The sequence below is a fragment of the Exophiala spinifera genome (assembly GCF_000836115.1).
Source record: "Exophiala spinifera strain CBS 89968 unplaced genomic scaffold supercont1.8, whole genome shotgun sequence".
In the NCBI taxonomy this organism is placed as follows: Eukaryota; Fungi; Ascomycota; class Eurotiomycetes; order Chaetothyriales; family Herpotrichiellaceae; genus Exophiala; species Exophiala spinifera.
In genome coordinates, this window is record NW_015622520.1 from 1,238,366 (window position 1) to 1,265,065 (window position 26,700).

The 26,700-nt window shown below is 52.0% G+C and overlaps 8 protein-coding genes across 8 annotated transcripts; 3 read left to right on the forward strand and 5 right to left on the reverse strand.

The window, feature by feature from the left end:
* Positions 1–111: 111 nt before the first annotated feature.
* Positions 112–2,745, forward strand: PV08_10474 (uncharacterized protein; the record flags this gene model as incomplete). The annotated part of the gene is made up of 1 exon (XM_016384788.1): positions 112–2,745. One exon carries the CDS (start codon positions 112–114, stop codon positions 2,743–2,745), a length of 2,634 nt encoding a protein of 877 aa, XP_016231390.1.
* Positions 2,746–4,171: 1,426 nt separating this feature from the next.
* Positions 4,172–6,226, reverse strand: PV08_10475 (uncharacterized protein; the record flags this gene model as incomplete). The annotated part of the gene is made up of 1 exon (XM_016384789.1): positions 4,172–6,226. The coding sequence occupies one exon, from the start codon at positions 6,224–6,226 to the stop codon at positions 4,172–4,174; it is 2,055 nt and encodes a 684-aa protein (XP_016231391.1).
* Positions 6,227–7,663: 1,437 nt separating this feature from the next.
* PV08_10476 (uncharacterized protein) lies at positions 7,664–11,068 on the forward strand (the record flags this gene model as incomplete). Its single annotated transcript, XM_016384790.1, has 1 exon — positions 7,664–11,068. The coding sequence occupies one exon, from the start codon at positions 7,664–7,666 to the stop codon at positions 11,066–11,068; it is 3,405 nt and encodes a 1,134-aa protein (XP_016231392.1).
* Positions 11,069–12,269: 1,201 nt separating this feature from the next.
* PV08_10477 (uncharacterized protein) lies at positions 12,270–12,959 on the reverse strand (the record flags this gene model as incomplete). The annotated part of the gene is made up of 1 exon (XM_016384791.1): positions 12,270–12,959. The coding sequence occupies one exon, from the start codon at positions 12,957–12,959 to the stop codon at positions 12,270–12,272; it is 690 nt and encodes a 229-aa protein (XP_016231393.1).
* Positions 12,960–14,190: 1,231 nt separating this feature from the next.
* On the reverse strand, positions 14,191–15,762 carry PV08_10478 (uncharacterized protein; the record flags this gene model as incomplete). The annotated part of the gene is made up of 1 exon (XM_016384792.1): positions 14,191–15,762. The coding sequence occupies one exon, from the start codon at positions 15,760–15,762 to the stop codon at positions 14,191–14,193; it is 1,572 nt and encodes a 523-aa protein (XP_016231394.1).
* Positions 15,763–19,379: 3,617 nt separating this feature from the next.
* On the reverse strand, positions 19,380–20,690 carry PV08_10479 (uncharacterized protein; the record flags this gene model as incomplete). The annotated part of the gene is made up of 1 exon (XM_016384793.1): positions 19,380–20,690. The coding sequence occupies one exon, from the start codon at positions 20,688–20,690 to the stop codon at positions 19,380–19,382; it is 1,311 nt and encodes a 436-aa protein (XP_016231395.1).
* A 420-nt stretch (positions 20,691–21,110) lies between these two features.
* Positions 21,111–22,739, forward strand: PV08_10480 (uncharacterized protein; the record flags this gene model as incomplete). Its single annotated transcript, XM_016384794.1, has 1 exon — positions 21,111–22,739. The coding sequence occupies one exon, from the start codon at positions 21,111–21,113 to the stop codon at positions 22,737–22,739; it is 1,629 nt and encodes a 542-aa protein (XP_016231396.1).
* A 1,737-nt stretch (positions 22,740–24,476) lies between these two features.
* PV08_10481 (uncharacterized protein) lies at positions 24,477–26,276 on the reverse strand (the record flags this gene model as incomplete). The annotated part of the gene is made up of 4 exons (XM_016384795.1): positions 24,477–25,067; positions 25,123–25,331; positions 25,382–26,187; positions 26,236–26,276. The coding sequence occupies 4 exons, from the start codon at positions 26,274–26,276 to the stop codon at positions 24,477–24,479; spliced, it is 1,647 nt and encodes a 548-aa protein (XP_016231397.1).
* Positions 26,277–26,700: the final 424 nt, after the last annotated feature.

Genomic DNA, 26,700 nt, shown 5'->3' on the forward strand with positions numbered 1-26,700 from the left:
TGAAGCGAAGTCGAAACCAGTCTCTTGAGATTTCTTCGGGCTGGACCTCTTCAACAGTCCATCTCGCAAGCCAAAGTTCAAGCACGGCGACTGTACACGAGAAGAACCACTATGCCTACAGACAATCCGACATCATCGAGCCCAGCTGGCAGAAGCGATCCATCTCCACTCCCTCCGTCGACCACTTCTGGCGAACATGCCAATGGTGCCCCGAGCCATAGTTCTGTTCACAGACTGGGTAAAAGACGTCGAAAAGCTTCTGAGATCACAAATCGACGGGATTCCAGGACAATGATCTCGTCTGATAAATCAGCCGCCTCTTCACAACTACCTACGCCCCTCAATTCACCTATTACGCCCGGCACCAACATCCTGACCATGCAGTTCGAGTCTGCACTTGCCAGGATTGGAACCGTTAACGCGGTCGACCGACAGCGCATCTCTATGTTGGGAGAGGCTTGCAGGGTGAATGATGTTTTCTTCATAGTCATGCATCTTTTCTTTTGTTCCTGGTCTTCTGGACAACCTCAGGTTGTCTCACAACTCGGTCTAGACCAGAGCCATGTATCGGGTCTTATGAACTTACAGCAACACTTGCTATTTGGCAATCGTTACTTGAGTCCGGCAGTAGCTGAGTTATTCTCCCGGTTCCCAGTGCCTGCAAATCACTGCCTAACTCCTACTCCTACTCCACAAGCCTTGGTTCTGGCTAGTCAGGTGAGCCCAGTCAAGCGGTTTCTGTCTACTCTGGTGCAGGATTGGACCACAACTTGGAATGTGTTTTCCAGAGCAGAGGGCCCTCCTTGTCCAATTCAGCTCAAATATTTCCTGAAGCTCCCATCTGTGGTTCTCCAAGCGACCATTTACAAGATGTTTGTCCGCTTACGTACTGCTGACGCGCGTTGGAGCACCATCGCCTCGGAATTGTTTGAGCAGGCTTTGAAAGATCCTGCGCAGACCACTCTTTCGGTTGAAGAACTTGTGGCGGCAAACGGAAGTCAAGTCACAAAACCAGCAGCCGATTTCTTGAGACAGTATATGAGCACCATGGCAAGATATTTTGCCGGGCAACCTGGGCTCCAAGGTCAATCATTACCGCGTCAAGGTGAGAGTAATCAGGTTTCTGCCTTGGCATCCAGGACAGTACAGCTATCACCAGTCCCTGTCCCAGAGCCAGCGGCCCCCTTGTTCTATCAGCAAGCTTCTATCGGCTCTTTACAACCTGGACTACTCTCCGATGTCGCTGGGCCCATCCGCGCTAGCCACACAGAACAGCTTCCTTTTACAGTACCTCAAGGTCAGGCTCCAACCATGGGTGCTGTGATGACCCCAGCCCAAGCTATGCTGAACTCCTGTATTCTCCCAACTCAGACGTTTACTATCCATCAGAATACCGGTCATCAACCTCGCAACCGCACTAGCATTGTACCTCAAGGGGGAGGCGACGGTCATGTCCAGGCTCAACGTGGAGCACATGTGCCTCAAATGATTCCCGTGACGGCGGTGCGACAAGCGAGACCTCGTGACGCCTTCATGGGCCGAGACGGAAATGTAACTTTACCTATCCTTGCTACTCCGGAGCCAGATCGTTACGCGCTTCATCAAGCTGATCTGCACACCCCACCTATGGACAAAGTCAACTCTTTGGATGGCGTCCCCCAGAGTAAGTGGTACCAATACGTGGAGACTATCATCACTCGATCAAAGCTTCTCAACGTCGATTCACCTATGGCTGAATGGACCTTTGAGGTGCCAGAACAGTATTGGGCAAGAAAGGCGCAGAGCGAAGAAGTGGTCGGCGACTCCTTCACAGCTCATCGAAAGATTGTCAATGGCAGTACTCAGTTTAGGTTGAAATGCATAGGATCAGACAACAACCAAGATTTGCAGAATATTGCCGAATCGGAATATATCACGCTACCAACTCAATGGCCACGCCACCTATCCGCCTCGGTCAATGACAACATGGGCATTGATTTCCGACGGAGAGCCCACCATGGTGCTGATATTCCGGCCGACGTGACCGACTACTTCCAGGAAGGAGTTAACGAGGTGGTAATCTGCATCAATTTCGATCCAAGAGAGCGTTCAATGAGCTATTTGATGGCAATTGAAGTCATCACAGTGGCTGACAGAGAGGTAGTTCGGTCAATGGTCGGACAGGCTGATGCGGCAGACGTTATGGCGTCAATCGTCGCGACACTTCAATCCCACCCGGATGGCACCGACGACGCAGACCTGGTCGTTGCACAGTCATACATCAGCATTGATCTAGTGGACCCATTTATGTCATGTATTTGGTCAACCCCAACTCGCAGTAGAGCGTGCCGGCATCGTGAATGCTTCGATCTTGACGCATATCTCGATAGTCGTACAAACCACGGCGGTGTAACGAAACCAGACCAATGGAAATGTCCTATTTGCAAGAAAGACGCCAGGCCTCAAATGCTGGTCATTGATGGCTTTCTGACCAATGTCAGGAAGGCTTTGGATGCGACCGACAGCCTGGATGTGAAGGCGATTGTGGTATCTCGGGATGGTAGCTGGGAAACCAAGGTTGATCCATCAGTACAGGCCAAAGTAAAACCCAGAAACGACATGCAAGCACCCAATTCCCATGCTCATGCAGCGGGAGCATCAGACCTACTCTCCAATGTGTCTGGTGAAGCAGATCCGACATCAACGCCTCAAACAGAGGTGTTTATTATTCTTGATGATGATGATGATGATGACCATGATGATTAACAAACGAATGAGCCAGTGAGTTAACGACTGACGTTGAACGGAGTTCAATACCTACGCCGGCAAGAAAGCCAGGCTACATTAGTCACCTTGCTCTTCTTCTTCTCGGAATGGTGTTGAGAAGGCGAGAGAGCGCACGCTCGATGATACCTGGCTGTTGATTTGTTTCTTGTTTTACTCGAGCTCGTGGGGTTTTGGATCTGGAAGACGAGCCTGAAGTTTTTTGCGAGGGAGTCCACTATGGTGTTCTACGGACTGTTTCGCGCTGATCAACGACAACACTCCTCTGCAAAGACGAAACAGCGCTTTTGGAGCAGGATCCCTGGCACATGGGTGTTTTGGTACACTTTCCGCTGACACATGAGAATAGCTACTTGATGCAACTAGAAGTTGCATGTTGTATGGGCTCTTGAAGTAGCTGTTTTCGCTCTTCTGCATCTTCTGATCACGAGCAGCGTAATTTCTTTTCTTTCAACATAAAGACCATCACTCCAGATTGTGACGAAGTAGAACAGAGGCGTGAGACAGTCCAAGCCGATACACTAGTTGCCTGGTTGATGTTCTGAGTTACTTACTGGTCTGGACATTGTAGATGTGACATGCCAGTACGAGCACAAATCTCGTATGGTGGTGGTGATGGAAGTGACATCTATCATCGCAGTGATCCAGGGGGGGGTCAGTGCAGTTACAATATGAGATTGGGAAGTCGCTCATTAAGTGGGGTCCATGTCCACGAGCGCCAGTTATTATTTATCACAGCAATTGCTTTTCTCAGTTGGAACTCGTATAGAACTAATTTTTTTAAAAAAAGAAAAGAAATGTGATCATCTGGGAGATGTTTTTTGGTTGCCATTTCAAAATACGAGGGACAATTTCAATGGAGAGATTAGATTTGTTCCTCAAAATATACCGACCGACCGACGGACCGACTGACTGTATGGCCGTCCACTGTCGATCACACATGACTCACTCAACCCACTCATTGACAAGAAAGAAGTCTGTACAATACAAGTCGAGGCCGACGATGGCTTTCACGCTTCGTTCACGTCGACAGAGACGGACCCCCGTTCTCTCTCACTCCTCCCCCCCCAAACCCCTTTCCCGACATCGACTTCATTCGTGGCGGTGACGGGCAGTCATAACCCATTCGGAGTCGTAACCCTTGCGGTGCGTGGTGACGTCTCCGCAGATCGAGAGAGCCAGCCTCGAGTTAAGAATGGCATGGGAAGCCAAACGAGTGGGTACTGCAGATCCAATACGGGTGCTACTATAAACAATTGCACACATAGACACACCCTTCGTACGTGAACGAGTGTTGACCAGTTGATCGCCGCTGTCATTTCCTTTCACGTCGTAAAGTCTCAATCCGTGACAACTCTATCATCACGAGCACAGTTGCTCGCACGAGTACCAGCTAGGATAATTGGTACTAGACCCCGGCTGCCTGCAACGCTCGCAGTCTGGCTCTCGTCATCGGACCTCGCGCGGCTCGCTGTGCTCGAGCTCGGGCTCGCGTTGTTAGGCCAGTGGACACGTGCAAGGGACTACCCATTGGGGCTCGAGGCGCGGCGGGACGCGAGGAATGAGAACGTCTCTGCTGGCCTGTGCTGTTCCTCGTCACCCCCAAGGGCTTCAAGACGAGCTTGAGGAGGATTTTGACAGGTTTGGGCTTCGGACATGGCGTCTCGACGCTGGTCACGTGGGACGGGCTCGCGGTGCTACTCGTGCCAGTGGTCCTGGAAGCGGAAGCATGTGAAGAAGAGGCTGTCGATTCGTCCTCGTCTTCAGCTTCAGAGCCGCTTCCTACTGATGGTTTGCCGGAAGGTGTAGACCCGTCGCCCACAGTCCTGCTGCTGCTGCTGCTGCTGCTTTCTCCAGAGGAGATCGACGAGATGGATGGTATGTCTGGGGAGGGCCGCGTGCGGACATTGTTGTCTACAGGACCCACTCGAATGTCGGTGCCCGGTACGTATCCGCTGGCTGGCAGTCCCTGGGGAGGAAACTGCTGAACAATGGTACCGGTCGGAGCGGGAGGGATGAAAACCCTCAAGCGTGGCAGGCCTGGTCTGAAGATGCCCGTGTTCTTACCTTGCGCGGCGTCAGAGGTCTGGGGTCGTGACCGATTGGTCACAATCAGTCTGATCTTAACTGGTCTGGGCTGTGACGGCTTTCTTGCCCCGGCATTGGGATTTCGTAATCTTAAGATGATCTTGGGCCGATCGACAGCACTCCTGGAAGATTGCGAGGGCAGGGGCTGAGGATCTTGAGGTGCATCGTGGGAACTGTTTGGCGGCTTGTCAGTATCGAGTCTCCGACGCTTGGACGATCTACTAGCGGTGTCAGTGTCCACGCTTGATTCGCGGCTTCTCTTGCTGGGCGAGTCCGGTTCCCAGCCTGGAATACTGGGCAGCCGGGTACATGTGGAAGACAACAACCGACCACGCGTGAGTCTCGGTGGACTTGGTTGAGTTGCCGTTGTCGGGGCCGGCGGTGCAACGACTCCTGTCGTCTGTGATGGGATTTGAGAAGTGACGGCTGGAACCGGTTGCAGCAATAGTTGACACAACGAATCAAAGATTGGATCAAGCTCGGCACGTGGGTGGGCATGGATCTGGAGGTGTTGTCGACTTTGATTGATGTCAGCCGGCGCAGCACCAGATTCGCACGCATTGAAACCAACTCGGATGGCCCCTCGGCCTGATTGTTGACTCGACGATGAATCACTGGATGATGTTTCGGAAGCGTCTCTAGGGCGCCATTGTGGCTGTTGTGGTTGTTGTTGTTGCTGTTGCTGTTGCTGCTGCTGCTGCTGCTGCTGTTGTTTCATCAGTAGGCATTGTTGCTTCCACTCCCATGCGATAAGCTCCTCTGCTTTCCCGCTAATTTCCACAGGCCATTCAGTCATTCTATACTCTTTATCTTCGGACGTGTCCAGCAGGACGACCACACGTCCGTCGGCCGATTGCCATCTAGTGGGAGTATCGTTTGGGTTCAGCACTCCGACTTCTGGATGGACATAGTCTGCTCCGTTTCTGGGGCTGAAAGGAGGCTCGTCGAGAGGCGCGGGTCTCTCCACTGGATTCCAGTTGACCTCACGAAAGAAGGGATTCTGCCATGGCATATAGGGGACATGCCAGGTGAATTCGTGTTGTGGATCTGAAAGTAAGTCGTAAGCTTCTGCCCAGGGGTCAGGTCTCTCAGAGCGACCATCCTGGAAGAGCCTCTTCTGGCATTGGACACAGAGAAGATCAACTTCACGCTCTTCACATACGACAGGGCAATGGGGGATTCTGAAAAAATTGTAGGCTTTCTGGTCGGGGGGATAGCCTACAACATAAGGCTGTTTATCTGGTACCTTGCCCTTGGCATAGTCACAGAGCTCATAGACTATTTTGTCTATGGATCCGTCGCCTTGCCAGCAACCGCGGGCATGCAGAGGCAATTCGAGGCATTTGAGAAAGCGATAGCGGATGGCTTTGCACATGTTGAATCGGGCATGGAACGATAGCAAAGATCGAAGGGGGTTTTGTTGGGCTCAAAAACAGGGGGTAGATTCAGGTTCAGGCGTGTTTGTGGAAGAACATTGGGAGTATGACTTCTCGCTCCCAACTTGCAATATACTTGCCTTGCCGGTAAACGGACATTGTAAGAGCCATTGTTTGCCCAACGGAATCGTTGTGTAAAGCCAACATCATTGTGAAGAAGGTCGTATCAAGCCATTCATGGGCAGGTAGAGAATAGTAACACCAGACAAGGAGTGACAAAGAGCCGCATATTCATGGGGTAAAGGGGTCAGTGTGTGGACATAAAGACGCATTGACCGAAAGTGACGGTCCGTGGGCCCAACACGACAGAGATTGTTGTTGACATGGCACTGGACGGTCAGCTGAGCCTTGCTGCGAGCACATGTTATGGTGGACGCCGGTGATTGTACGGAATACTCGGACAGATATAAACAATCGCGTGCAAGGTGAGGTGGTTCGGTGTCTCTCGGCTGACGAAGGAAGAAGACGGGGCCGGGGGGAGTTGTTTGTACATCGTAGTACAGAGTACATAATTAGTATTAGTACAGTAGTAGTACTAGTTAACAGGAGCTCTAACCTCAACTACCTGTAGTTAGTACCGTCAGTAGCTGCCCACACGTGATAATGGCCGACGAGGCTGCCAAGAGGGTTTACAAGGCTATGTACCTGTACTGTACTGTACTTTTACTGTAAGGCAGCATTATGTACCTAAGGTACCTGTAGGCTGTAGGTAGGTACTTAGCATGGTCAGCCTGGTCCGCGTACTGGGTCGACCGGGTACCAGGGACAAAGAATTAGCACTACAGAGGTACCCAAGGTCCTCCGTACATACAATACTGTAATAATAACTACCTACTGTAGGTGCCTAGGGACTGCAAGTGGGAACTGATTCTTGCCTCGGTCTAACTGCTGATCCCTGCATCAGGCCATTCACATCTGCTGCAAAGTTTTTAAAGTTGATGACTTCGGGGAGAATCGAAAATTGACAGCTGCAATTGCGGGTGACGGGAGGTTCGTGCCCCATTGAGCAAAACGTAAACATCGCGGATTCGACTTTCTGCCCGTCCTTCTTCTTCCTGCTTTGCGTTCCTTTGCTTTGCTCCGTGCAGCTTCGTTCTTGCTTCTACTTCTCTCGTGCCGTTGTTCGATTCCATCAACTTCACGTGGCTTCGTCGTCTCTCCTTCACTGCCTTGTTTACTTCTCCCAACATTCTTTCGCTTTCAGAACTTGCCTCGCTTGCTTTATTTTCGCAGCGCGAGTGTGGAATGCCAGCATTCACGTCCTACCGCCGTCTGTTACTTGTATCCTCAACCAGTGCCCAAACACCGCCTGTGGTATGCCTTCCTGCTGCCGAACCACTTCGTCTGTGAGAGACCCATGACCGGATCACTAAGCCATGGATGATGCAGCCCATGCTCATCCTCGTTCACCGGCCGCTACCCTCGTACGTCCTCGGTCCACCACCGCTCTCGGCCTGTATGAGCAACAAACAAATCATACAAGCCCTCTTTCGGTTCCTCACAATCGCCAGCAACGCCTGTTGAACACTCGACATGCAAGATTTTCCGCTCAGACATTGTCGATGAACGGTATCTCCATACCCTTCCCTCGCCTTGGAAAGCCCACCGAGATCGAAAACCCCTACTACACGACGCCTCGAATGGCCAAGCGCCAGGATGCCGCAGAGGCCGCAGAGCGATCGCAGGATATGAGCAGCGTGTCACCAAGATCCTCTATTCTAAACGAGATCACGAATTCGTCCGGTTACCGTGAACGAAGTGCCCAGAGAAGAGCCCCAATCCCCGTCTTCCAAGATAACCCGAGTACGAATAGCGTCGACAGTGGAAAGCAGCATACGCCTTCCATATACCAGGACCCACCAAGTGAATTTCAGACACCTTCAGTGACTGGATCTCGGTCAACCCCAGAGTCTACCGCCATGGGCCTTAGAGAGGTCTCGGTCAATCTCCACAGGACATCGCCTCGTAAGGATTCCCCGTCCTTTCGCTCCATTCGGAGTGGCTCTCATCGCCGAAGCTCTCATGCCAAACCTCGATTCAACTCGGAGGAGTACATCGATCACATTGAAAACGAGTTGCAGATGGTCAAGGACGCCATGTATTCTCCCACGACCAATACCTCGTGGAAGGAAAAGTTGAAAAAGGCCAAAGATGAGAACGAGCGGCTCAAAAAGGAGATGGACGTCATGAGGACATCATTTGAACTTGAGTTACAAGACACCGTGGAGAGGGCAGCAGCGACTGAACTGCAATTGAAGAGAAAGATTAAGGATCTCGAGGATGAGGTGGCGCTTAAGCAAGCCCTCATTCAAGACCTGGAAATTGACAGGGAGGAGAAGAGGGCCGATCAGACCACTTTCGAAGTTCTCAGAGCGAGACTTGACAGGGTGGAAGAAGAGAAAGCAAGTCTAGCAGCCACCAACCTTGACATGATGAAGCGGAATGAAGTCTTGACTCAATTACTGGCACTCTCACCTACGAAGGCACAGCACCACTTCGAACTTCCCACTCCTCGCAGACGAAGTGCACGACCCATGTCGATGATCATCCCTCGGGCACCATCCTCTCCTCCGGCACGAACACCAATGAGTAGGCCACAATCAGTTGTCATCTCGCCCGCTCTTCCAATTGCCGACTACTTCCCTTTCAATGCTGGGTCCTCACCAGATGCTGCATCTGCTTTTGGCACCACTGGAGCCTCTCCCAAAGTCCCCGATGATACGGGCTCGGTTCGATCCGAATCTAGCACTTCCTGCCCCCGGCTCACGAATTCGCACTCTCGACACATGACCAACGTCTCTCAAGTCTCGAGCAGCTCAGAATCGACACCTCATTCGGACGTCAGACCATCGCTACCGGTACGCCAACCTTCGAAACGAAGACCAAGGAGGTTTATGCCCGGCTCTACTCAACTGAAGCCTCTGCTCTTATCCACTTTCACTGCTGACAATGGGAATATGCCTTCGACATCGCCAATGACTTCTCCCAAGAGGATGTTACCCTCGTCGTTGCCGTGCGGGCCGTCCGATGTACCGCGGAAACATCATGCCACGGACTCCCGTAGCACGACTGGAGACTTCATAGGAACCAGCTCTCCAATCAGCCCCATTAGTGAAACTGTTGGTCAACCGGGGCCTTCATTTCAGAGTTTGGACGAGGTTTTTGACGAGCATGAAGAGCGTTCCCGCTCCGAGGCTATAAATGAGGCTCTTGCTAAACTCACTCAAGGCTCTGATGGGGCAGAATACAACACGCCAGTAAAGACCAGCGACATCGAGATGACTGTTAAGGTCCCAGCCTCCGGCACCTCCAAGTCATGTCCGCGGGTTGACTCTTGGCTGCTGCGAACCTCTATCTCAACCTCCGAAGGTGAAGATTCTGCATACGAGGCTGATGTTGATGGCGGAGATAACCCCATGACAAGTGTCCTCGCAGGGGATTCAGATCGTCCGAACATTGCTGCACGGAGACATTTGGGACACGATGTTGACATTCCACGTCCCTTGTTTTCGACGCAGTATGACATGCCACTTGGGCCAACACACTCTCCATCATACTACGACGAGTCACCATTAAACCCTCGGCAACGTCACAAATCCATCTTGGGCAACAAGGACAGGATCTCAGGGAGCTTCAAGGCTCGTGAGAAGGCTTTGAAGAGAGCCAGCATGCCTGAGAGAACGAAACAGTCTCTAACCACAGACCCCATTATTATCGAGCGGGAAGTCATTGACAACACAGATCGGGAACGGCACTTGCCAAAGCGAGTTCGCAACACCGCGCGTCCACGACACCCACTCGAGCTTCTCAAGCAGCGAAATATAGGCTCGCGGACGTTGGCGGCCATGACCATCCGCACTGTATATGCGACATTGACGAGGTACACCTCTTACATCCGGAGCTTCAGAAAAGATCCACTTGCACTTGCTCGTCGTGTTATTGCAAATGCATGGCGAGTCAACTGGGGGACTTTTGGAAAACTCAGTTGGTGGGTTCTTGGATTGTTCCTTGGGCATCGTAGTATTGGCTATGAAGAGTCCGAATGGGATTGGGAACAATATGATGGTGAGAGCATAGCCATAAAGCATTGTGAGAATACTGCTGTGACAGTCGACACGGATGCAAAGCCAGACGAACTTGTAGCCTCCTCCGACACGCCAAATGGTACTGCCTGTGGTAATGATCCGACTTGTGAAGCCAATGAGTCTCTGGCCAAATCAACAGGCTCTGGTTGGGGTCAATCATTGTATCTTTGGGGCAAATTCAGTGTCGCCATCATGCTCGCTGTTGGTGGAGCCATCGTCAAAGGGCCCGCAGAAATGTTGCGCGAGACGGAAGATCAAAAGCGATCGCGGCAACGTGGTACGGAAGACGATGATCAATCACAACGACCAGGTACGCAACAGTCGGAAGAGGAGACAATCGGTCAGTCGTCAGGGCAAGATGATCAGGCTCAAACTCGTGCGTTTGCATCTGGACTTGAACCGCGACCACCCGAACATAACATTCGCCGACGTCGAAGTCATAGCTCACCTACCCCTGCGGCAAGAGACTTCCGCCATGAGCCTTCGTGCACCGAGAGCTGTGGCGTGAGTGGTCTCACCCAGCCACTTGAGCTAGATACGGTCGATCAGCCCTCGGCCCTGGACCATTGTCAATACCTTCACGACGAAACACCACAACCATCAAGAAACAATCGTTTGACGGTGTTTCTGGATGCCGTGATGGAGCAGGACAACAGTGATGATATGCAGATACTACAACTGGCCGATCCAGGTTGAGCTGGCGAGACCTTTTACACGAGACTATGGTGACTTGACGATATTGAACCCCCTTAACGACGGCATGGAAATGTCTGACGGCCACGAAGGAGATCTATCTGTATGATTAATGACCTTATGAGTTGTGCATTGTGATTACCCGGCGGGATGGGATAATTTTACTGCACATGAGTATATTTTTGTATGACTACGACGAGGCGAATAAGTAGCGCGGATGATGATATGTGTTAATGAAGGAGCATGCCGAAGATGAGCAGTTCGTGATTCCCAACCACACCTCCTTGACTCATGGTGTTGCATGGTTCTAGTAGTAGACTAGAATACGTGCTTTCTGAACCCGTGAGTCGGCATTTGCTATGAAGAAGAGAACCACTTCTATCAGGGGTTTCGACACTTAAAAAGTACAATTTCCGCGTATGAAGGTTTCAAGATGGACATGGTTTATGGGTAGTCAGAACTTGTACTCGCAGATATCATTCTCGTACGAGCGTCCATTAGGTAGCAACGGAGTTTAATAACTCTAACTACGCTCGCGAGACACAGGTCTCGACTTGTGATTTCATTCATACAGCGAGCGGACAGCCCCGGCGTTCTGTTTCTCACCCTGACTCGTTCCCCCCCGATTGTTTTCTCAATGGGTTTAGCAATCGAGGCAAATCGGGGTGTTTCATCTCTTCTCCATTTTGTCGTCAACGTCACGACCATTTCGCGAAGTCGTCGGGGGCAAATCTGTGCTCTGTATAGCAGATCCATAACTTGTGAGGTCCTTTGGTGGTGTTTCCTGCCTGCCGGTCCTCGCTTCCGGCTTCACACTAGGACTAGGACTGCTGTTTTTTTTCCCCTCTGTGTGTGTGTGTGTGTGTGTGTGTGTGTGTGTGTGTGTGTGTGTGTGTGTGTGTGTCGAAGGAACTTTGTCCGTCGTCGTCGCCGTCGTCGTCGCGCTTACGTTGGTTTCGACAGGGTGGCAATTCATCGGAGGTTGGATGCATGTCACGTCGACGCGGTCAATTTGATCAGGGTGCTCCGCACGAGTGAGTATTCTTTTAAAACCCTTCTCATACCCATATTCGCGGACTCACATCGTATGTCTGGTAAGTTAGGAACTTTTGAAAACTTTTTGAGGAATGTTCAAAAAAACGTCGTCTCTGGAGAGAAAGAGAAGGAGAAAGAGAAACCAGCAGACCATCTCAGATCAGAGAGATCAATCTTTCCCTGTGGCTCCACCGTCATCGTCGGCCTCGTCGTCGCCCAGTTTGACGCCCTGACTGCGCAGCTTCCGCTTCTCGCCCACGTCCCAGTTGTGGACTCTGGCGATGGCGACCTCGAGGGTCGTGATCTGCACGCGCAGGAACTCGAGGTCCTCCTCGGCGGCGGCGAGCGACTCTTTGGCCTTGTCGAGCTTGCCGGCCAGCAGCTCGTCGGCCTCGTCGAGCGGGTACGCCACCATGACGTTGGCCCCGAGCCAGAGGTACACCTCGTCGATCTCGGCCGGCTTGATGGTCGCTCTGGCGTACAGCGTGTCCTGCAGCGAGAAGGTCGTCTCGATCTCCCCGCCCTTCTTCTTTCCGCCGTCCAGATCCAACTCGTCCAGACCCCGGTCGTCCAATTCGTCGTCGTCGTCGTCGTCTGTCGCGGCCGCTGCCGACGCACGCTTCTTCTTCAGAAACCTAACCACTTCCAATGTCCGTTTCATCTCGGGCAGTTTCTCCCTCAGACCCGCCGCTCGTCGGTCGACGTTTTGCTGCATGAACGTGTACTTGGACACCATCTCCTGGAACCGCGTGAGCGTGGATTCCACGTCCGATAGACTCTTGACGTAGTCGTTGACGTTGTTCATGAAGGGGAACGAGGGTATGCCTCGAGGGTTCGTCGTAGTCGTTGTCGTTTCCATTTTGGTTTCTATCTCTCTCTCTCTCTTTTGCTTTTGCTTTTGATTTCCCCCCTTCTTTTGTTTTGCTTGTGCGTTTATGTGTCTGGACCTCGTCCGGGTTCTCTCTCAAATAAACATCCGATTCCAAAGATGGCCCGTCGATCGTTATGCGAAAGTTCAACCTTCAAACCTTTTTTCGACAACTTATCCCTGCTTGTATTTGTGGATCGGTGGCCTTGTCTTGAGACCAAGGAGCGGCGCTCTGTGTGATAAAAAGGACTGGGTCGTTCGGGGGCACTCGTGGAGGACGCAGGCGGAAGGTCAATAAATGGTTCTCCCTAGGTACGGGCCAGATATAGAGGAAGCGGACAGGCGGGTGAGAAAGGACGGAAAAGTGATTTTCGGGAACACCCTTATCGATGCGAGGAAAATTAAAAAAACGGTTGCTAGGACGAGGCTTTCGAAATGTTGTGAGCCACCCAGAATTCTTCCAACGTCAAGAGTCGGTGTATCCAACAGTAAATTTACAAAGCGAACAGATTCATTCTATGCGTAGCTCTTGGTGTTCAGTTTCCCGCCAACGACAAAATTTGGCCCACGACCCCGCAGCCTGTGACGATCAGGTACACCGTCCTCGTACTTCTACGTACGGTCTGTGTGGTCAATACCAGGAGACCGAGTTCGAAGCCTATTACGCCTATTATAATATGTACTGAAGTCATGTCAAAGAGGAAATGGTTACATTCAGATTCAAAAGCAGTACCAATTGCCTGGGGCGTTTCCTCCGGGGAGGAAAAATCCGAGTACTAACTGATCGTGAAACTGTCGATTCAGTCCAACGCCAATTGCTATAGAGCAAAGCAAAAGCCCTCTTCCTTTTCGCTCGTGGGAGCCCGATGATTTACCTTTGTGGGCACCAAATCAATACCAACAGGTTGCTGCGAGGCTCAAAAATCAAAAACACATCTAAAAGCATGTGCCTTTTGCCGTCGTCATTCTTCATGCCGTGTCATTAAACATTTACTCCAGAAACCCGTCAGTTTCCCGGTCCAATAATGGTTTCAATATGTGCGGTAGCAGTAGCCGCAACCGTTTGCGCCTATTCCCAATTCAAAAAAGTTTCGTGTCAACGTGCACACCCATTGACTGTTACAATGCTTGCGTGTTCATGCTCCTTGTCAGCATCGAGGAGGCCCGCCATCGCCGTGCCGTCTAACGGTCAAGACGTAGACTCCGATCCGACACCGAGAGTTCATACATTCATGTTCGCATGTGAGGCCTGATTCCTCACCGTCTGCTGGCTCTCCCAGTCTTGTCTTCTTCTCTTCATTTCATCCGCATCGAAGGCGGGCACTTCTTGAATAGTAGGTTCGTTGTTGCGGCTGAGGGGGCGAATGGTGGTGTTCTCGGTGAAACCAGAATTCGACCTCATTCGCCTCAAGCTGCGTTTGAAGCTCAACCCACGATCCCTAGAGGGAGCCGCAGGGTATTGCTCCGTTGTTGGCGATGTCGCGCCAACTGGCTGTACCGCAGCAGTCCGGGGTCGGGCGTCGTCTTTGATATCCTTGCGACTTTTGATCTTTCGAAGTTCGCGAGCGATGCGTTCCATTGTAGATCCTCCTGGCTTCTGAGTCACCGTTGGGTCGTCATCCTTTGGCGGCGGTAAGGGCTTCTCGGGTAGTTCCTTGTCTTTGGATACCTGACGGCTATGGTTGCGACTTCCAGTGCTGAAGCTGCTGCTCGTGCTCGGTCTGGTGACGTGACTCTGACCTGAGTTGCGGTTCGACGAGCTGGTGGAAGTAAATGAGATACCAGAGTCAACCTTACGTCGTCCTTCATCCTCCAGATCAATCGAGGAGAAGGAGGCAGCGGTGGGAGACTGGCACCCACGTCCGGTGATGTCGTAGCACTCATCAATCACACTGTTTGCCATGCGAAGGTAGTTGTCCACGGTGGTCCGGAGATGAGTCCATCCGGTGGCATCTCCAGGTTGCTTGTTCTGATCCATCAACGTGCCGAGGACTGCTGTGCCTTTCTGTTCGACGGCCGTGATGTATTTGAAGAACATGGCGCTCTGCGATGCCAGGACCTGAGAAGTCAACTGAGCTGTTGGTTGGACGAAGTGCTTGTTCTGGAGTCCCACGGGAGGGTAGAGAGTGTTGAGCATGGCAATGCAGTTTGCTTTGTTGAAGGGAGTCAAGGAGAGCTCGTTGATGAGGGTCCATCGTCTCAGACCAATGTATACTTGGGTGTAAAGAGCTTCAACCTTGCGCTCCTTCTCCTCGATATCCATGACCCACCTGAGTACGCCCGGATACTTGCGCGCCAATTTGTCCCGGTGGCTGATGTCTTCTTGGTCAATTCCTAGCTTATCAAATGCCGCAACCACTTCTCGCCTCCGTCGGACCTCCAAGTCCTTGAGGTAGTCCATGGCCGTCAGAGCTTGCGGAAAGTCGACTTGATCGAGTTCCGGCGGGAAGCATCGACGAACGAAACTGGTAATGAAGCTGGGGGGAAGAGAGGTTGGCTGAGAAGGTTGCTGGGAGATGTGAGCCATCAGGTTTGCCCGCAACTGCGCCGCAGCAGTCATGGTCGTCATGTTCTGTTGCTCTTCGGCGGCATCGGAAACTTTCCGTGGAAAGGCATTGCCAGGTACTGCTTTAGACGGTAGCGGGGGTGATTGAGGCTGATTCTGAGTTGTGGCATTAAGGGTGTACATCGTTCTCAAGGGGATTTCATATGTGCCAGGGTAGGCCAGCAGATGCTCGAGGACCCAGGGATAGGCCGCACCCTGCGAATGTTTTTCCATGTCGGGCGAAGCCATCATGTAGAGACTGTAGCAAATTTCTTCCTCGCGCGGACGTAGGGTTGGGGAATTGTAGGAGGCCTTCGCGGTGACCTTTCCTATGAAAGGGGTTGCAAGGAGTTCAATTCCAGAAGACCGACAAGTCGGGTCAGTCCAGTCCTACTCTTGAACCATTGGTGTGCAGTAACACCTGAGACACGTCCACTTGTTTATCAACAACTCGGCAATTTGTCAACAACACACGGACTCTGTATGACCTTGTGACTCGTGAGAGGGAGGGACAAACAGTGAGCCGTGCGTCTGGAGAGGGATCTTGGAGAAGTCTCCGAAAAGAAGCCGTTCACTGAGTTTCAGGAGATTTGGACTGTGGTACTGCGGCTTGTGCAAGAAGGTGAGCTAAGGACTGACGGCCGCTGTCAAGCTGAGGTTGAATCGAGGACAATGGGGCGCTTTCGGAAGCGAGCGAGGTGTGAAGGAGGGATGGACTGCGTCGAGACGCAAAGCAATCGACGACAAGAAACAAGGCGAGCAATGCGAGAGTGAGCGAGGGAGTGAATAATACAGCAGGGTACCTATGGGTAGAGGTGGTGTAGATGTAGGTGTCCGGGAGGTGGAAGCTGGAATTTGTCGAGTAAAAGTACAAGTGCCTGGAGAATAGTGTACTGTACATTGGCTGTGTGGATGCTCAGCAAGGGTGACTGACTGGGTTATTACTTGTTAGTTCCCGAACAACAACGGACCAGGGTCGAGAGCTCAGAGTCAGCGAGGATACAATTCTCCGTCACCAGCTACGGCTGCGCTACCAGCATTGCCGTCAACGCCTCTATCGAGTCGACTAGTCAAAACACCAGGGAAATTCAGCTTCCGAGTCTCAGAGTTGGCATGCTTGTTAGCTGTTACAGCGTCTCGAAGGCCTGTTGCTAGCATTACGAGGCCTGCCACCACCAGGAACTACCACAAGGATACCACATCCATCCCTTTCTCTACGCGAACTCTCCGTCCCTCTCGATATCACAGCCCGCCTCAACGGCACGTCGACGCCTCGATATTTCCACATCACTCAGCCTCCCGCCTTTAGCCCCAGCATCCCGTGCGCGTCTTGAGTTTGGGTTGTTGATCTGCTCAGATTCGCGTTACTCGACCACATGCCGCTGACACCACAGTTGGCCTTGATACTTGGTAGGCGAAGCAATCAATATCCGACCTTGTCTTCCGAAATCATCACGCTCAGCCGTCAACATGGCTCGGTGACCAGACTATTGCTTGCCCTGCTAGACTACGAGCGACAGGGCCCTCGGTATGGAACCCAGCACTAGGGGTACAAATATCCTAGTCAGTCGTCGCCTGGCCACAGCAAACCCTGAACCCTAACCTAACGCGTAGGGGCCGGTGACCCCCGTGGCTGGAAGACGGTAGCTCGTCGCGCTACCCGCAAGCTCGCAACTTGTTGTCCATTCGGCTTGTATCAAAGCAACCCCTGTCTAGCTCCACTTTAGCCCTCAAGCGATTTCAACGGGCGCACTTGGTCCTGGCAGGGTGAATCAGCCGGATCAACATGTGAAGCACTTCAGCAACACCCCTCACATCTGTCACAGTTGCTGCTGGACGCAGCAGCGAGGCTAAACCTCGTCTGAGACGACTTGCATGATGATGGCATCGCCGAGTTGTGAACACCAGGCGGGCCTGCCTGATTGAATTGTTTTGCCTTTGTTTGTTGCTTATTTATTCTGCAAAGGTATTTTTGGTCCCGCGCACTCGGGCCGGAAGTGCACGCGTCGTCGTGACTCGAGGCGGATCTTCTCCTTTCTCAGGGATCAGAGTGTTTCTCCGAGTTGTTTGTGTATTTTTGTTGTTCTTGTGTTTATTGACCAACACTCCATTCCCCTCCGTCTATTGGGACTTTGACACGACACCAAATCAAAGAACTCCAAGCATGTGGAGTGACGACGGCAGCCGCGTTTCGCCGGAAAACTCTGCAAAATTCTCTCCAGGAAAGCGCTGCAGCACTTGCAGGGATGGGGATGCGGTGTTCCTGCACGCAGAACAAAGACCTTACCCAAAGAAGCTTCCGTCAGCAGGGATATGGGTACAATATCTATTTCTTCGACCCCTGACTTGACCTAAGCCCTTCCGGAAGAGCTGGAGTCGGACGCAGGGGAATCCGCAAATCGCACAGTCGCGCGTAACATTTTATTGTCATCACTAACCGACCAAAGTTACCGCGGATTCGGTTGTTTTTGAGACCGGTGCCATCACTGGTCACCTTGATGGACTGTCTGAAAAGTCTGCTCTAGCCGGGTTGGAGCCTTACTTAACCCTCGAGGCGAGTCGCACCTCGAAGAACTAACACAGCAAGAGGAGTTGATCTTTCAGAGACGATCACTGTTGCTTCTCTGGAGGCTGGGAGCTGGACTGGCCTATACAGGACGTACAAGCACGACTAGGCCGATTGTGTACCGTAGAGCGATTCGAGCTATGTACTCCGTACAACTTCAAGAACTGTGTCACCACAGCAAACGCGGACTACGCCCCCCGAGATACCAGTCTCGTCTCTGATAAGTGATAATCTAGAGGCCCTTCTGCCAAAGCTACAGCCCCCACTGTGAAACACATGAAAAGCCCCAAGGTCTTCATCACGTTCAAGATGATTTCACATACAGTATGTATGTTGGAATGATGCCACCGGAAAGATAGCGGATCTTTCCTTAGCCATCCAGGACATTCCGACTGAGTTGACGGAGGACAGGATTGCTGTTGATTGGTGAGATTCGAACTCATCCTGTGTCATGTTCCAACTCCAAGGTTGCACAATCAACTGAGGAGTTCTCAACAGGACATGCTGACAACCAAGTCTCTCCTCGTGATGGAGCCGAAGGATTCGCCACCCTGCTTCATGTCTAGGACTATCTAGGAGTACTGGTGATGTGACATTGAAGCCAGGTCAGTCTGCAGCTAGGATGTCAGACTGCAAACGGTCTTCCCTCGCTTGTCCCAGGCTTTTCGAAGCTGGCGGATTGATTATACCCATGGAGGCGATGCCCAAAAGAAACCCTGGCTGGCGTGCTCAGGGGAGGAACCGCTGCCGCGCACCTCCCGTCACACTATACTCGGCACAGAGAGGCAGGGCTAATCATTCCGCTGTGGACGGTTATGTTCTCGCCGATCTTGACATAGTGTTCTGAAGATTTTTGGTCCGAGTGGGACATTCGGAGGATTTACAGTACAAATAGCTTCACCAGCGGCCTCAAGCTCCGCCGTGTTTGCCTAAAATGATTTTCTTAGACCGAAAGTACCTTAGTCTGTCCATCAAAGGGTCGCAGATCAAGCTCGACGGAGGGCTGGACAAGCATCGCTGCCATATCCCCGGGAGGCCTCGGTTCGTACCTCTGCATGTTCTTGCACTCTACTCCGTACCATGCAGATAAGCCAATTCCAACCCACTAAGCTGCCTTGGGATACACTATCGTACAGTGAAACTACCCGTCAAAGACTACCAAGACTTCCAAGTTTCACACCAGTCAACCCTGGGGAGCTGGAAGAGTATGTACTATTGTGCTGTACGTTTATCGCCACCGTCGCCTGCACGGTCAAGATTGTTCTGGTCAATCGTTGCCGGATGAATCGATGGTCAATCGCTATGCCAGAGTTCCATTGCCATTTGCGTCTTCCGCGTCACTAACGCCAGACTCGTCGACATCACTCAACGCCCATTCGCCCAAAAATCCTTCCTCACGGACAGGGCTGGTCAGGTTGACATTGTGCTCTGCGGCCCACTCGACCACTTTCGACCTGTTGATAACCATGGTGGCCATCTCTTGCTCCGCCTCCGCCTCGCCGTGGGCGTTGTTTCCGTTCATTTCGCTTGATGTCCTGTTTTTCCGTTTGGAGGGGACCACTTTGAGAATGCCCATCTCGTTCAAGGCAGCAACGACATCTTCGCCCAGCATCCCTGTCCGCTCTCCGATTTCTTTGACCGTCATCTCTTCTCTCCTTGGATGGATGGTCTTCTTTCTCTGGTGAAACACCTTTTTGGCGTCCGCATCGGCGCTTTGCCCCATGAAAAACCGTGCAAGTCGCTCCGACCAGAACCTCAGATAGCTCTTGCGGCCCATCGCACTCAGGGGTTTTTCGGGCCCTCCAATCACCCCTCCTTCCCATTCCCATCCACTCAGTTTGTATGAGACGGACATCAGCAACTGTCCCAGTTGTCGGTGCTGGAAAGGTGGAAAGACCAGGATACATGCTAGATTGTTACCGTCCCACGACAAATTCTCCTTGGAGAAGAAACCCAGCACTTGGCTCTGGTACAAGACATCATCCTCGAGCACTGACGAACTTCGTTTCCGACCTCTGCCCTTTGTCACCGGTATACTGGGCTCGGGTTTCGTGTAGGTCAACACATAATACTTGAAGCCGCTTGTGTCGAAAAACACAGATTTCTGCTCCAGAAACAATTTGCCAAACAGTGAGAGATTCTGACAGTATAATTTTTCTCGTTCGCCATCAATTTCCCAGACGGCGTGGCCCTCCCATTCGTACACTTTCACCGCCGACTCCGGCAGCGGTTGGGTCTCAAGGCCCTGTTCGCGTCGCGTTCGATGAATTGCCAAGTGCTGCGCAAAATCATGCTCCTTGGGAGTGTAGAGGAAGCAGCATGGACATACATACAAACGCTCGCACTGTGGCTGTCCTGCACCGTCGGCATGTGCGGTAGCCTGGCGCAAGTCCGCGGCAGACCCTGGCGTGTATTTGGCAGTTGATGTGTCGGGCCCAAGGACTATATTGTCAGGGTACGGTGAGTAGTACCATGTATCAAAGGCAAGATTTCCCAGAACAACTCGGCCGATATTTCGATTCAAGACGCGCAGAGAGACGCGCCGCGAACGGTGCGGTGAGCCTTCCTGTAGGACTGAAGTTGCATTCTCAATGGGGACTGCCGAAGGCATGGTTGATACCAGCTAGATAACCGACCTTCGCGATCATTCCGACTCGACGGCGTCTACACCATAGCAAAAGATTATTCTGATTGATGGATACGCCCTCCTATCATGTTTGCTTGACACGGACACAATCCTCTGTCCTGGTGTCTCTGAATGTTGATGTTGGGTACACGGACTCGCCGCTCTGGGTCCATTCGAGGATGAAGAAGGTTCTAGTAAAGCGGCGGCAAGAGGCTGCGTTCCGAGAAAGTCCCAATGAATGCGCCCGTCACCAACCAAAAGGCCAGATTGATTCATTCAGCGACGACGACCTCTGACACTTCACGTTCTCTTTATTTCTGACTTCACCTCCCTGTGCTTATACATTCGTTTACCTTTTGTAATAGATCCACTCCGTGGCCTACCAACAGCACACAGAATGCAACGATGATCCTCCGATTGCAGCGCCTTGCCTTCCTCACGGCCCTCCTAGGGCTCGCTTTTACGTCTCTTTGTTCTGGTGAGACGGTCGACATACCTTCCGATGCCACCGCAGCATCTCTTGTTGCGTCAGGCAAGGCGGCACGAGCACGAGGGGCAAATAGCGAAGCCCTTGCCTATTTCGATGCTGCCGTATCAAAAGATCCCTCAGACTATATCACGGTCTTTCAACGAGGAGCGACATATCTTTCCTTGGGGCGGAATGCGCAAGCGAGTGCCGATTTTGATGCCGTGTTGAAGCTGAGGCCGGGTTTCGAGGGGGCGTTGCTACAAAGGGCCAAGATCAAGGCAAGAAACGCAGACTGGGTGGCGGCGAGGGAAGACTATCTCGCTCTTGGTAGTAAAGGAGCCGAAGAGCTCGCGCAACTGGAAGAAGCAGAAGGGGCGGCATATCTCGCCGTGGAGGCGGAGAAGAAGCAGGACTGGGAGGCGTGTATTAACCAAGCAGGCATAGCCATCATGACTGCTGGAACGGCACTCTCTCTCCGACAACTTCGCGCAAGATGTCGCTTTGAAAGAGGTGAGGTGCAAGAAGGGCTGAGTGACCTCGCACACGTCCTCCAGATCCATCCAGGCTTGGTCGAACCTCACCTCCAAATCTCAGCCATGATGTTCTACAGCCTAGGTGACACGGAGCGTGGCCTCTCGCAAATCAAAAAATGTCTCCACTCAGACCCCGACTCGAAGCCTTGCAAAGCACTCTTCCGCGAAGAGAAACGTCTACTGAAAGACATTGACAATGTCAAAGGCCTAATGGAGAAACGCCAGTACAATTCGGCCGCCAAAATCCTGGTCGGCAAGGGTGATGATGAACCTGGCCTCCTGTCCGAAATCCAGTCAAACATTCATACACACCGCACCGATGGCATCATTCATGCCAAAGCCCCTGCAGACTTGTACATGACACATGTTGAACAGACGTGCGAAGCCTACATGGCCATCAACAACCTGGCCAAGGCGACGAAGTATTGCACGGAGGTCCCTGATTCACTCTATGGACTGTTGTTTCAAGCGGCACGACACATGGAGTCTGAGGCCTACGAAGCTGCCATCTCAACCCTCAACACAGCGCGTGATAACTATCCTGACGCTGGCAACACGATCAATCAGAAATTGAACGATGCCCAGGTCGCGCTGAAGCGGAGCAAGACAAAAGACTACTATAAGGTCCTCGGAGTATCGCGCGACGCTGACGAGCGTACCATAAAGAAGGCATACCGCACCGCGACGAAGAACTTCCACCCGGACAAGGCAGCCGCCAAGGGCCTGAGCAAAGAAGTAGCCGAGAAGAAAATGGCGGCTGTCAACGAAGCTTACGAGGTTCTCAGCGATCCTGAACTGAAAGCCCGTTTTGATAGAGGTGAAGACCCCAACGATCCACATTCCAACCAGGGTGGCAATCCGTTCCAAGGGAGTCCCTTCGGTGCAGGTGGACAGCAACAATTCTTCTTCCAACAGGGTGGATTCCCTGGCGGTGGTGGCCAGAGACAATTCAAATTCTCTACCGGAGGAGGGGGGCCCGGTGGTGCTGGAGGAGGTGGTTTCCCATTTGGAGCCTTCCCCGGCTTCGGTTAGACAAGTACGGACTATGAAGTCACAATCACACTTGCGAGTTCTCCGTACGGATATCCGGGATACGCAGGGATGGGGGAATGGTTTCGAGTCAAATACACCTAGTCTAACGGTCGTGGCTCCACCTGTTCGGAGCACCTCGACGCTTCGCCCTCATCCTTCGACTCTTCGATACCGACCGCCCTTGAGGCTCCACCCTTACTTATCCTTTCTAGACTAGCCTTGACTCTTTTGGGTATCCTTGTCCCAAAGGATGCCTGTCAAGAACCCTGGCGTTGCATTTTTGGCGTGTTTTCGGTTCCTATGTCTGTCTCACGGTGCGACAAGGGCAGGCATTCTTTTGCTAGTTTAACTCGATGTGTATATTGTATCACCAGGATCGAGGGCAAAGGCAAGGGCAGGGGACCTGAGTGTTCGGTGTACGAGTAAGTAAAGGGCGGGCGAAGGTGGAGTTTGAACTACCTTTCTTGGGAGAAAAGAACGAAATGAATGAAAATTTTGATACCCTTTCTATACACACTCTGTATGCTCTGTACACGATCTTTGCATGTATCTCCGGAGCAGGGCGCAGGGAGTAGAGAGTACAGGGTTAGAGGGTACAGAGCAGGTACAGTAGGTAGTTTAGGTACCCAACACGAGGCAGTACCTCAGGCACTTCAGGCCACCCTATCTCATGTATGTATGTTGTACCTCGTGAACATGCCACCGACACCGGCCGTACTTATTGCTGTGCACCTGCAGATAAAACCACGGGTCGGGAGCGGGGGCAGCACGTACTCCGCACATACAACTGCGCATTGTTATCGGACGGCAAAAGAGACCTACGGTCGGTCAAATCACACCCGACTAACTGGTTAGTCAGTTAGCTAGCAACCCCCCCCCCCTCCCGGGGCGGCCCAACCATACCAGTCATCCTCGGTAACTGACCTCACCCAGCTATACAGGAACATTTGTTCGTACGGAGTATAATACCTACATACATAGTCGCGACGATCATACCTTGGAGCTACCGTCTCAAGCTACTGCACCTCGCTCCAGAAGGAAAAAAAAGCATACCGTGACACACTTTTCGTACTGTATACCTGGGAGGGAGAAAGGGAACCGTGAATACAGAGGTACAACACACCCCACCCTAACTAGGTATGTACGTACGTTGTATACACGCATACTTGGAAACACGTATCCCGCGCGCCTGATCGACCGTGCATGCATAACTATAATTCTCCGAACGGACTCGATGTCGAACATGCCCAGTGCGAAAAGTACTCCGTATCCCGTACTGTGTCCCTAGTGAAACTTTAGTTTTGTTGACGGATATGGACCTCGACGCAGGATGGTTCCCCTCCGTCGTCGTCTTCTCCCCCCACCCGACTCGAATCCTCCAAGGCCACACTTTGCATGTCCTACAGTGGCCAAACCTATTTCAAGAGACTTGAAGTCTAGAAGCGATGACTTGTAAGACCATCCTGTCGACAAAGATGTCTTGTTCTAGCAAGGCCACGGATACGCAGCTCGGAATCAGGTAGTCTCATTGGTACTAGAATATGGTTGATATCAATCGTACAACGGACGCCCATGAGCCATCTTAACAAGTGGTACCTTGTCAGTGGCACATTAGTATGGAGATTTTCCTCTCTAGAGACCGGGCCTCCTGCAATCGGGCCACCTATGACAAATAAACTCCCATCATGTTCCTTTGACCAGACCCCACGTCTCATGTATCAAGTTTCAAGCAGGAATTCAACGCTTGCGAGATGAAATGCGTTTGAGTCCAGCCTCGCAAGAGTTGTCATACCAGTCGAGAGATAGGCTGTCAAGCCAGAAGATACTGATCTTGCCTTCAACATTGGCATAAAACGACAGAGTAGTCATCTTATAGAAGAGATAGTTGAAGCGAATCTCAGTCAGGCGACAATCGACAAACCCGTGACAAGGTGGGACGTTAAAGTGCTGAGTTGCGACGACTACCTCGCTCTGTGTCGCGATATCCCATTGATACGCCGTAGCAACAAAATCACAAGTCACATTGGCCGTATCGCATGCCACCCAAGCGGTTGCCGCACTGAACCAGTACGCAGAGTCAGCTGCTCGAGGACCAGCACCAAAGGAGCTAGGAGGTATCAAGCCAGCACTGGGAGACCCTATATCCTTGTTTGCCAATGACGGAATGAATTGAGCTAGTCGAGTGCCATCATGTGGTGAGAAAGGTTCTGTTGGCGGAGGAACATAAGTCCAGCCATCGCCCCAGAAGAAATGCTCATAGGGATTGAAGATTTCTGGAAATCCAGCGGTATTATTGTTGAACACTGATAAGACTGGAAGGTCATCGAACTGGAAATGATCAACCTCCGGCCACCACCAACAGCAAGGTATAGACAGGGCTTACCGAAATGATGAATGGACCAGTCTGTCCACAGGTAGCCGGAGCTGGTACTGCTGTGGTTGGTACTGGCGAAACAGTAACTGAGGCTGGCTTTGATGAAGAGCTACCATGCGTAGTAGATGGTCTTACGCTGCTCGGCAGCGAAGTTGTTGGCGGCGAGGATGATGTTGAAGTGTCAACCGGGCCAACTCCTGGAACATAGGTTGGGAATACTGCAATTCCAGTCAGTATTCTTATTCAATGCTTCGAAAATGCTACTCACTGGTCGTCTCCCAAGACGTGTAGGAAAAAGTTGCAGCACCATCCCAATTGTTGCACCAACCGACCTCCTGACCGCCAATGGTTGCACTTACCCACAAACATGTTTGTCTTTTCTCGACAGGGTGGGCTGTATCTGGTGGTGGGTAGCCATATGGCTCTGGCCCGTGTCCGTATGATGCGACTGCGGTGCTAGCCACCACTCGTGTGACCGTGGCTACTGTGTTCGTGACAGTGACCGTCGAAGTAGCTTCTTCAGTTGGGACAGCTCCACCATGGCCAGAAGCAGCCGGCCACATTGATGAATTCGAGTTTGTGTAATTCCAACCATTTGAAGAGCTTGTAAATGCCATGTGCAAGGTAGAATTCGAGGTGGCTGCAGCCTTGGCCTGATTTGCTACACTCGGCGGTCTAGTCGCGAAGGTCGGCAGGATAGTGAAGGTGGTGACTTCGACTATAATGGGGCTTGTGGGCTCGACACTGCCTCCAGTCCCGTGTATGTAGAAAACAGTGCCAGTCTTTCCACGGTACGAGATCTCAGTGGCCTCGAATCCCGGAACCTGGACCATTTCAGTGACGACGGTGGGCTTGGGATCTGGGTGAGCAGAAACGGGCAAGAGTTGGCTCTGTTCGATGACGCTTTCAGTGTCGTACGAGGCGATGAAGCTCAACTTCGACCCTGGATCTTGCTCAACGATCGTTACGGTCGGAGGCGGATTGGTAATGGTGTGGGTGATGGTGACAACATCATGAACGTAGACGGTCGCGAACACGGTGCCATAGACGGTTGCAGTAGAGCATGCTGCCACTCTGTTGACGTTAGCAAGACCAACCTCGTTGCTCTTTCACTTCACTTACTCTCTCGCCGGTAGAACTCCAGCTGCAGCGAAGCCCGCCATGGCGCCGAAGAGAGCGATAGCGACATGAATCATCATGACTACCAGGCGACGATAACGAGTGTTGAAAGGGAACGAACCGAATGGTGGTGGGAGAGGAAAGGAAACGGGAGAGAGTACAGTCGTAAGTGAGAAGAAAATGAGAGGCCGAACACGTCGATTTGGAAGGAGCGAAGATTCAAGTAACTCATGGTCACCGCAGACAATTCTAAAGAAACCGCTTTTGTCCTCAATCTCCTTTCGCCACTTTTTTTCTCGTCGGACTTACACTGTGCAACCGTATTACTGCTAGACATTGGATGCCCCGGGGCCTTGCCGGGGCCTTGAACAGGGAGCGGCCATCAGCCTTGCTGAAGCGCGGTGATGTCGTCAATATCAATATCAACAATGGTCACAGTTGGTTAGGATCCTCTTCGCCACCGAGAAG